At 50.0% G+C, this 13,199-nt stretch overlaps 1 protein-coding gene across 3 annotated transcripts in view; it reads left to right on the top strand.

Moving 5' to 3' along the window:
* Positions 1-10,544, top strand: part of LOC122367776 (glycine receptor subunit alphaZ1-like) — a 28,701-nt gene extending 18,157 nt beyond the window's left edge. For all 3 annotated transcript variants that reach the window (XM_043341193.1, XM_043341183.1, XM_043341200.1), the window contains 7 exons: positions 508-654; positions 894-973; positions 3,882-3,964; positions 8,516-8,662; positions 8,976-9,117; positions 9,742-9,829; positions 10,111-10,544. In XM_043341193.1, coding sequence (XP_043197128.1) covers positions 508-654; positions 894-973; positions 3,882-3,964; positions 8,516-8,662; positions 8,976-9,117; positions 9,742-9,829; positions 10,111-10,425 — 1,002 coding nt within the window. In that variant the 3' untranslated portion in view covers positions 10,426-10,544. The remainder of the gene's footprint in view (positions 1-507; positions 655-893; positions 974-3,881; positions 3,965-8,515; positions 8,663-8,975; positions 9,118-9,741; positions 9,830-10,110) is intronic.
* The last annotated feature ends 2,655 nt before the right edge of the window (positions 10,545-13,199 follow it).

The raw sequence follows: 13,199 nt of genomic DNA, 5'->3' as shown, positions 1-13,199 counted from the left end.
AGATTTTGTGTTTGTTAGGACATCTGCGCAGGCTTGGAGGCCCTCTGTGCAGGTTAGGAGGCCCTGTAAAAGTGGTCATCTCTGTGAGTATAAGAGACCTCCAAGTTATGAAAAGCTTTACCAATCTTCTAACAAAGAAGTCTTCTCAGCTAGTCTTCTAAGAAATAACTAAGTGGGTAGGTTAAAAAAAAAAAAAAACTCATCGGATTTCGGCCACTTTATTTTCAGGAGGCCCCCTTTTCAGCTTTTTAACTTTTTATTTTATTTTTGAAAAAAAATCGGCCAAGGGGGGGGGGGCATGGCCCCCATGGCCCCCCCCCTTGTATCCGCGCCTGCCTAGACGTATTTCTAGATCCTGATAAAGGAATTATTTTTGAGTGAGCCACTGTATAAAAGGTGGATGATATAAGCGAGAATTGACGTCGATCAGAATTCTGAGGGCGGGCCATGAGGCTGTGCCAGCACTCGTCTTACCGGCCGCTCTCTCTTCCCTCCTGTGTTCGTCAGGACTACGAGCTGGACATCTACCTGCGGCAGCAGTGGCTGGACGAGCGTCTCAGCGTGCCGGGAGACCCCAACCAGATGCTCATCGTCAGCAGAAAGAACGTCATCGATCAGCTGTGGACACCCGACCTGTACTTCCTCAATCTCAAGGTGAAAACTAAAAACGATCGGCCTCTCCAAATCAATAAGGTGGCATATAGATTTAAAATATAACATTATTGCGATATACCTACCGTATTCCGAATCGCTTGCTGAGAGGAACCTCTCAGTATTTATTGCACTGGAAGCGTCAATTTGAGCAGCTTACACATTAACAATTACGCTGTGCCACCATTCATCGAACATCTCAGTAGCTTAGATAGCGACCTAAGCGGTGAACGTTTCCACAGGACGCCAAATATCACGACGTGACGATGCCAAACGTGCTGATGAGGGTGTACCAAGACGGACGGGTCTTCTACAGCATACGGTAAGTAGAGCAAAAAACTGCTGCAGTGTGTTTGTAACACTTACCAGCAAAAATAGCCGTTCATACGAACGTCAGATGACACGCATAAGATGGAACATTGTGTTGATATTCGGTATTGAATAAGCCGTCGAAGATAGGCAGTGGCGTATCCAGGATCTTGGAAAGGGGGAGGCCAAACCTGCTCGAGGGGCCCCATCCTTACCTTAGGGGCCCCAGTAGTATAGCGTACTTAACTCACGCCCAGGTGCGGTTCTTTGCCACTTTTGCCATGTGAGGGAGCCTTTTTAGGCACACTCGGCAATCTAAAAAATGAAATGTTGAAACGTGAAAAAGGCATCGATATCGATAGCTCTGTAGCGTACAATTTATTTCAGCAGTAGGCATATAGTTTTTTTTTTTTGCTTTGGTCGTCGCTAGGGTCACTAAAGATCATCAAAAGCAAAATGTCTTTGCCAATTTTTTTTTTAAAGATTGTAACATTTTTCAAAGGGCAGATGTCAGTCTCTTAGTGTCTTGCGCTGGTTGAGGGCTGGTACCCTTAACTTTAGAAGGGCCCGACTCGGTTTGAGCTCTGATCTAGACTCTGATGGCTCTATGTCGCCCACATTGGCCTCACTCCGACCTCTGAAGGCTCATTCTGGCCTCTGAAAGCCCCACACCGGCAACAGAGTGAACCATGCTGGCCTCCGGGCCCCATAATGGCCTCAGCTATGGCTGTCCTCACAGGGCCCCCCGCTGGCTCTTGGGAGCCTTTGAGTCAGGCTCGGATGTCCCTATGCCGCTCTCGAACCCACGCCGGTCTCTAGAAGCCCACGATGTCCCCTGAGGGTCCCACGCATGCCTTTAAGGGCCACCCCTACCTTAGGGCCTCAGGGGTCCCAAACATGCATAAGGTCTGAAGAGTGGCTGCCGAGGCCCTCGAGGTGGTCTCTAATGGCCCGACGCCAGCCTATGAAGGCCCGCGCTGGCTTCTGAGGGCCAAGCACCAGCCTCTCAAGTCTGGAGTCAGATGACAGATGGCCCCACGCTGGCTTCAGAGGGTTCACGCTGGTCACAGAGGGCCCCACACTTGCCTAAAAGGGCTCCACATTGTCTTCAGAGGGCCCCAAGCTGGTCTCCGTGGCCAATGGACCTCAATCTGACCTAAGAAGGTCCCATGTCTCTGGGCTTAAAAGACCCAATGCTGGACATCGACGGCCCCACGCTGGACATAGAGGGTCCCCCACTGGCCTTAGAAGGCCCCACAATGGCCTTAGAGGGTCCCACGCTGGCCTTAGAGGGCTGAGCGCTGGCTCCTTAGGGCTCTACGCCAGCGTCAAAGGGTCCCACGCTCAAGTCTAAGCTTTTTTATGGCCGCCAAAGCGACCTCTGAAGACTCCACGCTAGCCTCTGGGGGCTCAGCCTTGGCCTCTAAGGGCCCTACGCTGGCCTATGAGGGCCATCAAATGACATTTTAAGATAGTTTGACGCAGTTTGACCCTGAAAGTTACTGGTGGCCCTTCATAGGCCGGCAAGGGACCCTCAGAGGCCGGGAGGCCCTCAGAATCGCTGGTAAGTGGTCGTCAGATGCGCTGGCCTAGGGCCCTCGGAGGCGCCAGAGGCGCCTCAGAGCCACCGAAGTAGGCCCTTAAGAGGCACTGGTGTGGGACCCTTAGAGGTGGCAGTGAAGGCCATCAGAAACTGGTGTGGACCGTGGAGCCATAACAAACGGGTATGGGGCCCTTACAGCTGATCCCTGATTGGCCGGCAACGGCCCTCAGAGGCCGGCAAGGTCCCCCAGAACCCGGCGTGGGGCCCTTCTGGAGATAAGTGTGACTACACAAGAGACCATGGGGTGTTCTCACAAGCCCTGTGGTGTCCTTTCCAGTTGAAGCTTGGCCAGCGCGAACCCTCTGCTGCCAATTGGCACCGCAGGGTCCCTCGGGCCCGAGGGGACCATAAACCTTATAACGGACATGTGCCCCTCGCCCCTGGCTATGCCGTTGAATCCAAGTGATCAGGGGCTGTTCAGGTGATCAGGGGCCTCTCAGGTGACCAGGGGCCTTTCAGTTGACCAGGGGCCCACCAGGTGACCAGGGGACCTTCTGATAACCGGGGGCCGGTTATACCAGGGGCTCCACGGGTACCTAAATGCCTTCATGTGACTGCAGGGCCCTTCATATAACCAGGTAATCCCCGGGTAAACATGGCCCCTTGGGCGATCAGGGTTTCTTCAGGACACTGGCCAGGGGCCATCCAAGGGATCAGAGACCCCTCAGGTAGCTGGGGGTCCCTTAGATAACCAGGGGCCCCTCAGGTAACCAGGGGTCCCTCAGATAACCAGGGGGTCTCAGGTAATTAAGGGCCCCTTAGGTAATCAGGGGGCCCTCATATAACCAGGGGCCCCTTGGGTAGCGCAGGGGCCCCTCAGATAACCAGGGCCCCTCAGGTAACCAGGACTCCTTCAGATAACCACGGGCCCCTCAGGTAACCAGGGCCCCCTCAGATAACCAGGGCCCCTCGGACAACCAGGGGCCTGTCAGATAACCAGGGGCCCCTTAGGTAGCCAAGGGCCCCTCAGATAACTAGGGGCCCCTCGGGGCCCCCGTGGCCCCCCTTGGGTACGTCACTGCACTCAAGTGACCCAAAGGGCCCACTTGCATGTTTGATGCCAAAGGGGGAGGCCATGGCCTCTTGGCCTCCCCCCTGGATACGCCACTGAAGATAGGTGCGGAGGTCTGCAATGCTTTGATGCAATTAGTAGGAAATTGCCATCACTTAATTTCAAGCCCACGATTTTAGAAACAAGGGTAACTAATGACTCGATATAACTCCCTTTGGTTCGATGTCTCCACATGTCAATAAACAAAGAAATGCAGTGCGTTTATCTCAACGTTTCTGTTAAATCATGTCTGTTTGACGTTTGCAGGCTGAAGCTGTCACTATCCTGTCAGATGGATCTGCAGCGCTACCCTCTGGACTCTCAGCGCTGTGACATTAAGCTGGCTACCTGTGAGTAGTACCACGCCGACCGTGCGTAGCCCCAGGCGATTGTGGGCCGTAGCGGCTTGGATTGGCACCGTGCCAAGTTACCGACATCGGGGAGCTGAGATTTTGAGCTGGGCAAACCCACCACGGCGTGATCGCTTTTGTTTGGTATCTAAGCTTGAGGAGGACAGCTAACGATTGGAAAATCTACTGGAGAAACATTCACGCACTTTTGGGGGCGGAGAATACGTTTCCTTGAAACACAGATTCCTTCTGAAATTATATGAGCAATTCACGGAAACAGATAACATTACGTGTAAACGGACTTTGTTTCCCTAGCCGTCGGAAAGTTACACTCAGCATATCATTTGCATCCCCTCAGCAGATTGCGAGGAAAGTCACTCTAATTGCCACTTATATAATCAACAGGGCGAAAGTAAATATAGCAGGTCAATAGCAATGCTAATTCTTGGCGATGTAATTAAGTTGGCAATATTGGATTCGGTATTCACAACTTACGAGCTTGCACATTGCACGATGCACAACTCACATGTTAGGGCCGAGTTACTTAAAGGAAGATATTGTAACTTGCGAGTTGTTATTATGTAAGTTCTTAATTGAGTAGAGGCTAAATACTTGCCAGGGCGGCTTTTTGCTTGGCCACTCAACTCATCGTGGAAAAAAGCTCGATTGACTTAGCGGCTGTCAGCCTTATCTTTCTAATCCCATGATAGCGATGCACTCAGCAAAAAGCGCGCAACAGCTGACAGTAGGGGGTCTCCCGTGTGATCCCTCTCGGCTGAGTGGCGCCGGGCCGACAGATGGAGGGGGAGGGGGCGCATATCACCCCTCTGTCTGGCCTCTGAGACGGATGGGGGCTGACCCGGGGCGGCCGCCCCCGCCCGTCAGAGCGCGCTCTCCATCCGTCAGGAGCGGTGCAGGCGGCCCTCTGAGGCTGTGCCAGCCGACACCGGACTGCGTGGCCGACAGCCGACGGCGTGTCGCATTGCAGAGCGGCGCGACAGGCCGTCGGCGGCTCGGCCGACTCAGTCCAGAGTAGGCCCGTCGCCACGGTCGGCTGGCAGCCGCATGGCCTGTCTCCGGAGAACACGATTGCTCTGATCCCGCTGACTGCCGCGGAGGATGGATGGTTTGAGTGCCGGAGAGCCGCGTCGGTGAGTGTCGGTCGGCGCGGCACCCACCTGCGATGGATGACGTCGGAGCGGATGACGTGGGATTGGATGACGGCGCCGGCAGACGGCAGCGGGACGAATGCCAGACAGCGGCACAAAGAAATGCATTAGTGCAGACCCGATTCGTCAACCACGTGATGATCAATGCCGACAGGCCGATGGTTGCTGACAGGACTGAAGCCCAGCTGAATGGGCCAGATGTTTTTTTGGCAATGAGTGTGGTTTTGATATGATCCTGGAATTGATCGTTGGCATTAAACATCGGCGAATGCATATCGGTTTCGGAAAAAACATCATAACTTTCGTCTCATAGAGCGAGATCGAACGGAAAGCGGACAAGATGACCGAGATAGCGTTATGTCGTCGGATATTACCGCGAGTGTTTCAACTGGCGGCCGAGTGATGAGTAGCACAGGACACTGAGTTGAGTTTGTCACACACTCACATCCATCGAGTTCCGAGCTCAAAATATTGGAATAATAAGAAGACCGGGCGGCCGCTCATAAAGGTCCGTCGTATCTTGCAATGACTACTTTCCGGTCTCGAGCTAACTACACTACACGCTTGGGCTAGCTTTTGATGACAATGCTAAAGCGCTGAAAAGAATACCAAGATGCTTAATAGACCCTTATACAGACCTCGAGACATGCCATTGCCTAGGGCCTACAGCCTAACCATGAAATAAGTAGGTAAAATTGTCTTGAAGTTTGTGATACCTACTTATTATATTTGCCTTAAACGTTAACCCATATCAAAGTGTCTGGTTGCAAGTGAAGTACATAGAGTGCACGGTTACGAAGCGTCAGGCATTTAACTTTTATTTCATTTCGCAAATAATCGTCTACACGCGGCTGAAACTGAAACGGAGAAGCAGGACTGCCGAGGGAGTACTCACACCCTGCCGTGGTATACTGTACCGCAGTACACTCGAGCCCGGCGGCACAGCCTATACCACAGGCGGACTGAGCCGCTCAACAGACCGGGCCGCGGTGCGGCGGAGCGCGTTAGCAGCGCGATATGCTCTCATAACGTCGTTTCCCGTGAATATGTCTTTCTAGGAAAATGGACAGCATGTGTAGTGTGTGTGTGTATTGAATTATATTAGTGGTAGTTACTTCCTCTTTATTTTGTGACTGGCACTGGAATATACATTTAGACGGTAAATAAGCGAGCAACGGTGAGCATGAAATGAATACCGCCTATTAGTTACTGTTATTAGGATACACCACATGAGTGCGAGGACGTGCATTTATTAGTTATTGTTATATTGTAATACCGCTTATTAGTTATTGTTATTAGGTTACACCACATGAGTGCGATGACGTGCATCACTGATGTATTGCCAGCTGGTGCATGTAGATGTATAGGACGCTGGTGGGCGGTGCTGTATGTACATCATACGAGTGGGATATCATTATCGACATATACATCGATCTCTGTAGCCGAATGGACCGCTGGAAAGAAACTCCAGGTTCAACAGCGTGGTGGACCGACGCAATGGACGCCAGATAGTTGGAATGGGATGTCTACAGAATTTTTAGGATGGCTAGGTTACTCGTAAACTCGGGTGCATGAGTGCAGTAACACTATCGGCATTATCGCCCGTGCTGACGGAATCGCTATTTAGTCAATCGCGTGTGTTGTAAACACTTGTGCTTGAAATGTGCCGCAAACTCTGGGAACCAAACATTTGCCAAACATGGTCTCACAGGTTTTGAGAATAATATGCATCCGGTGAAGCATAGGGTTTCTGATAATCAGAAACAGAGTGCAGTTTTGTCATCGTGGGTCTTGCCAGGTTTACAGGCTAGCTTGAACGCCCAGTTTACATCCTGTTTACGAATTTGAGCCTCAACATTAGGCTTCCGTTTGCTCATCGACTATAAATATTTAGCGTTCAGTCATACACAGTCCAAGCTAATGGCTCACAGCTCAAAACCACAACGGCAAGAATATAAGCCAGTGGGAGTATACCTGAAGCATTGAAACAACAAACTCTTCCTAAATCTCGGGTTTGATCGTTGTATATCATACATGCTATTCGATGGAAGTTAGAGCAGCGCTGCAGCTGGGCGTCGAAGCTATTACACTTACAGCCCACAGGTCACTGAGGTCATGAAGGCCGGCTAGGTCACCATACAGAGGCTCCAGCCATTACCCGTCGTGGGCCGTGTTGGTGGCAGTTCCAGCCTACCTTCGCGGGCCGCCGTGTCGTGGCGAGCTCCCCTGACATGACACCGGTAACTAACGACGCTGAATGTCATTCATCAAGCGGGCTATTTGTTGCACGGATCGGATCGCTAGCGGCGGCACAAAGACGCATGTGTGAACACACTTGGCTACCTGAGCACGTCGGCAGCTGACGCGTGAAGACGAAGGCCGTTCAAATGGACGAGGGGGGCGAGGGTATAGCTCGCGAGGGGAAGAGTGAGTATAGACCAATGGCGGTCTCACGGGTGGGGCTGGGAGGGGATGGGCAGTGACTACGGGGTGTGTAGTGCATTGTGAGTTAGTTCAGCAGGTATTTCCAAGAACATTTATTTCCAAGAAAATGAAAGTTTCCAGCATTTATATACAGACTTCCTAGTTCCTCGAACACAGATTCATTACACGAAAAGCATTGGTTAATTGTTGTGTTGTGCCAAAATGGAAACGGTGACTTAGAAACGATAACGAGCCGCCACGACTCAGCACTGCTAGAATATTCATTGCGTTGTCTGTGCACCATAGCAGGTGCCAATGTTTACTTGACAATGGAGCAGCTGCTATCTTTTATCCTTAAAAGAAAAGATGAATTGCCTCCTGCTATTCTGTTTTTGTCCTATGCTAACAGTATAAATCCTATTGACGACCTTAGTTTGTCGTGGATAATAGATAAGTATATAAAAGGGTTTCATGCTCAATTTCGTCTTTTCAGACTAAGCTTCAAACGACTGGCTTCCATCCCTAGCCATGCACTTTCGTCGGGTTGTGGCCATAGGTCGATGCTCGCAGCCCGCACCACTGCCTGGCTAGCTCAGCCCGTTTCCTGCAGACTGTTTCCAGTCGTTTACCAGCAACATCCCAGTGCTTACGGCCTTTACAGTGTGACTTCCAGTGCTTTATATGTCCCGGAAAATGAGCAGCCCTGCAGTAAAACAGAAGACCAAACGTGAATAGCCAACATTAACGAAGCGCTTTAAACCCATAAAGTACATATATCGACCTGAGGGAGTGCATGGTATGGTCACGACTGGTTCGGCGTCGCCTTCAACGACGTTCAGCGGTCGCAAATGTTGCCGACCCTGAGATTCACGGATATCTATACCACAGTTTGCATCTTTATCTTTTTTATCCAATATAAATATACTGGATCTGACTGCATCTAATTGCATTGCTCCAGACGCACACCCGACGTCGGCGCTCCTGTTCGCCTGGTCACAGGGCAACAACGGCTGTGAGGGCATCTGCTACGACGAGCTGGAGATCCCTCAGTTCACGCTGACGGGCGTCAGAGACATGAAGAACATCACGCTCAAGTACCACACCGGTGAGTGAAGCACTCGGTTTAGCTGTGGCCTCTTCATGTTCTTAAACGTTCTTTCAGACTGGCTGACTGGAGATCTGAATGGTCGCCTGTCCAAACTGACCCTATTCAAACGGTCGGCAATTTATGGCTCAGTTGCAATCGTAATGCATCCCGTAAATCTTTTAGAATTTCAGCCATTGTCCTACGATATGACATTCGAAATATGACATTTATTCATGAATCTAATGGGGTGTGGACTTGAAATTATAATGCCTAGCGCCTGTATATAAACTGTACATAACGTTTTAGTAACGTCATGCTATGTTGCCGGCAGGCGACTTTAGCGCCCTGTCGGCGTCCTTCGTGCTGGACCGCCAGAACGGCTACCACATCCTGCAGACGTACATCCCCACCATGCTGATGGTGTGCATGTCGTGGGTCTCCTTCTGGCTGGAGCAGACGGCCACTCCGGCCCGGTGAGTGACCTGGGTGTAAACCGGGGTGAATGACGCTGGCTGAGTGACCTGGGTGAGTGACCTGAGTGACCTGGTTTACAAATCGGACAGAACTCGCTGCTCAGTGCCTCTGTGTGCCAATCGGACGGGATACGCTGGTAGTGGCCTTCAAATACCAGTCGGATGGACACCTGGGTAGAGGCCTCTTCATTATCAATACAAACAGACATATACATAGAACCTGTCATTTAAGATATACAAACGACGTACAGACCGTTTCATATACCGCGATTGTGTATTTACGCCATGTCCCTCGCATTCCTCGAATATAAATCGAAGGCTTTTCATTATGTATACTCCAAACATTGACAGACAGGTGCAGGCTCTTTGAAGTTTTCTGGTCAGCTAGTCGCCATGACTGTCAGAATTACAGCTGACATAACATAGCTCTGGATGCTGGTTATGACCAAGGTGCTGTCTGCTGGGCCTATGACTTACGGATACGGGATATATAAACCTGCTGTATGTTATCAAAGTCGATCAGTTTATGTAGCCGTCTGAAATATTTTGGTTATTTAACGAGCTATGTGACTAGCCATAGTGTAGTTGCTGAGCTCACTTAAACGCCTGTGTCTGCTCCCGCAGTGTAACCCTGGGCGTGACCACGCTGCTGACTCTGACCTCACTGGCGGCCGGCGTGCGCAGCGAACTGCCGCCCGTCTCCTACCTCAAGGTGCGTACGTCTTAACGACTCTAAGCGACAGAACACTCGGGCGGGAAGGTCACGGCCTGGGCCTTTGCCCGTGTCATAAAACTAGCCGACAAATTATTGCCGTTTGCAAATATGCGACCTCCCGTATTTTATATTTAGTGCACCTGCTTTGGACAGTGACACTGATAGTCATTTCGCTTTTCTATTATTATTTTTGCCTTTATGCTAGCAGTTCAGGGCCAATGTTTTATTCATTGAATTTTCACTGTAAACTGATCTATTTTGTGCCCGTTTTGCTGCAGGCTATTGACATCTGGATCGGCACGTGCATGATATTCGTGTTCGGCGCGCTGCTCGAGTTTGTGCTCGTGCACTACCTGGCCAAGAAGCGCAAGGTCGAGGGCGACCGGCGCAAGAGCGTCAAGGAAATGTTCTTCGCCAAGGAGGAGGCCGAAGCGCTGGGCGGCGGCGCGCCGCACGGTCCCACCGGCCCCGCCAAGAAGGTCACGCACATCCTGCAGGCCAAGGCGGTGGACCGCGTCTGCCGCGTCGTCATCCCGCTCATCTTCTTCACGTTCAACTGCATCTACTGGAGCCTGTACGCCAGGGGCGACTAGACTAGCCGACCGCCACCCGCTCAACTGCCCAAGGCCACGGATCGTGTCTGACGCGTATTGGGGTGTTCGATATTACTATTTACTGGTGCCATGGATCAGAAATACAACTCCATCCATGACTCAGCTGTAATGTAGCAAGAGGTACCTACTCGTTTTTACCTCAGAGTTTATTGTAATTTTATGAGTGTATGTGCGGCGTGCGCTCGTTCATTGTGAAAAAATTATAATAGGAAAAGTGTCCCTGGACTATGATATATGTCATATATTCTTTGACAGTGCTCAAACCTTGTAAAACAAGTGCGGTACTTGTTTTACACCGATAAGCCGCTTACGATATGTGCGCACAATAAACATCATATACATACATATATACGTAGGTATACGCAAGGCTTAGGAAACGTTGCAAGGTCTCTTCTCGTCATTTACATCTATTAGAAATCGAGCATCGGCAGAAATGTGCCACTGGCTTCTTAAATTGTATCTGTCAATTAGTAGATAATTGTTAGTGTTATTGATCACTTTTTTGGGTTTGTCTAGTGGCGCGGACATGGAACGCAATTTCTCTACGAAGGTTGGAAGAGCGAGAGAGAGAGAGAGAGAGAGAGAGAGAGAGAGAGAGAGAGAGAGAGAGAGAGAGAGAGAGAGAGAGAGAGAGAGAGAGAGAGAGAGAGAGAGAGAGAAAGAAAGAGAAAGAGAAAGAGAAAGAGAAAGAGAAAGAGAAAGAGAGAGAGAGAGAGAGAGAGAGAGAGAGAGAGAGAGAGAGAGAGAGAGAGAGAGAGAGAGAGAGAGAGAGAGAGAGAGAGAGAGAGAAAGGGAGAAAGAGAGAGATACATAGTTGGAGTGGATCCTCTTGCTTTCATCACCGTAGGTAATAAAATTCCCAGCTGTGTGATGATGACGATGTTGCAGATGGATGCATTGGACCCATATAGGACCCCTACGAGTAGGGAGCCAGACTGTCTGCTCCGGAAAGCAACTGGTGCCTTCTTCGTGTTGGAACGCGAGGGGCCGCTTGCCATGAAATTCGGTTAGTTAAACGGTGTTTGACTGCCCAATGCGCATTCGCCATTCGTTGGACGGTTGTGTAGCTGTGCTAGGAAGACGTCGCGGGCGGATCATTGTCGTATGATCGGAAGGAATGCTACAACAATAAAAGGTACATTTCATGACCCACTTTCTTGTCTTGCTCATGAATTTTAGAAATCGCCGCTCACTCAGCCGCAGCTGTCTATAAATGTTGCAGTGACTGATGTCGTACTGTATGACATTATTTTGGCCTTGGGCTCGCAATGACACCTTAACCCTCGCCCGTAAACGGTGTTTTGCCACCTTCGCCCATGCAGGGGGGGGGTTGGTGCGACCCCCCCCCCCCTGGCGTTTGAAAACGGAGCGTCGTAGAGCTTAGCGGAAAAGACCAACGGATTTCTCTCAACGAGATCTCGCGATTGGTGGTATATTTTTTGGTCCTAGGTCAACATTTGACCTACTTATGACCGGTCAAAGGTCAAATTTTCGGAAAATCTAGCTTTTTCAGATTTCCGCGCCGATTGCGGCAAAACGGTACCTAAGAAATATATCGACTTGAAACCTTCACTATCGTGATCCATGGTCAATTCTCTATCGTTTGGTGTGTATTTCGATGTCATAACTCTAAAAATGATGCGTTGGGAGCATCGGAAGTCTGCAAGGTCATTTGTGCATTGGGTCACGTCAGGCGTGTGACGTCACTGACCTGACCCTGACCCAAAATGAACTACAAGAAACAACCGACGATGCCTGAAATGGATAGCAAATTCGAATTCAGGGCATCAAAATACCCCGAAAAGGTATACAAGTGCAAGAAGTCATAACAGTCATAACAAGAAGTCAACATTTGACCTACTTATGACCGGTCAAAGGTCAAATTTTCCGAAAAAATAAAACTTTTTCAACTTTCCGCGGCGATTGCGGCAAAACGGTGGGAGATATTGACTTGAAACCTTCACTATCGTGTTCCTTGATCAATTCTCTATCGTTTGGTATGTATTTCGTTTCCCTAGCTCTAAAAATGGCGCGTTGGGAGCGCCGGAAGTCGGCAAGGTCACAGTCGGCGGCAGAAATTCGAAAAATCAAAATTTAAATTTTTGAAATCTGATTGTATTTTTGGATTTGGGAGGTTCATTTGCTCCCTATAGAAGCTAATATTGCTGCATATTCCCATTGAGGTGACAAGAATTAGCAAAATAGTGGTTCGGGCGCTTTTCAAAAATAGTACCGGACGCTGTTCCTCTTGTGACGTCATAGCTCCGTGACCTGACCTGACCCGGTCAATTTTCTTGCACCACACGATAGCCAATGCTTGCCCCAACATGCATGGGAAGTTTCATCATGATCCATCAAACAATGTGGGTATCACCGGCAGAAAACCTAGGGATTCGGCGCACACGTTTGGTAACTGTCGGCCGGAGGCTGTACCTCTTATGACGTCATAACTCCGTGACCTGACATGACCCGATCAATTTTTTTTCGGCAAAAGATGCGCAAAGGTTGCCCCAGAGGGTATTGAAAATTTCAGCCCGCTACGACAAGCCGTTTAGCGTGCACTTCGAAAAACCTCAGGGGGGGGGGTTGATACAACCCCCCCCCTAGGTGTTCTAGGGTTAAGTCAATAAAACAGCATGTGCATTTTACTTTTTTGTCGCGTTTTGTTTTGTCAGCACTAGCAGGATAAACGTTGCATAAAGACATGAAACGGAACTGCAGTAATGCTTATGCCGACCAGCTTCTATGTCGGG

Source organism: Amphibalanus amphitrite, unplaced genomic scaffold (assembly GCF_019059575.1).
Source record: "Amphibalanus amphitrite isolate SeventyFive unplaced genomic scaffold, NRLGWU_Aamphi_draft 000031F_arrow, whole genome shotgun sequence".
Taxonomy (NCBI): domain Eukaryota; kingdom Metazoa; phylum Arthropoda; class Thecostraca; order Balanomorpha; family Balanidae; genus Amphibalanus; species Amphibalanus amphitrite.
Note: the sequence above shows the minus strand (reverse complement) of the source record. Positions and strands in the feature narration are given on the sequence as shown.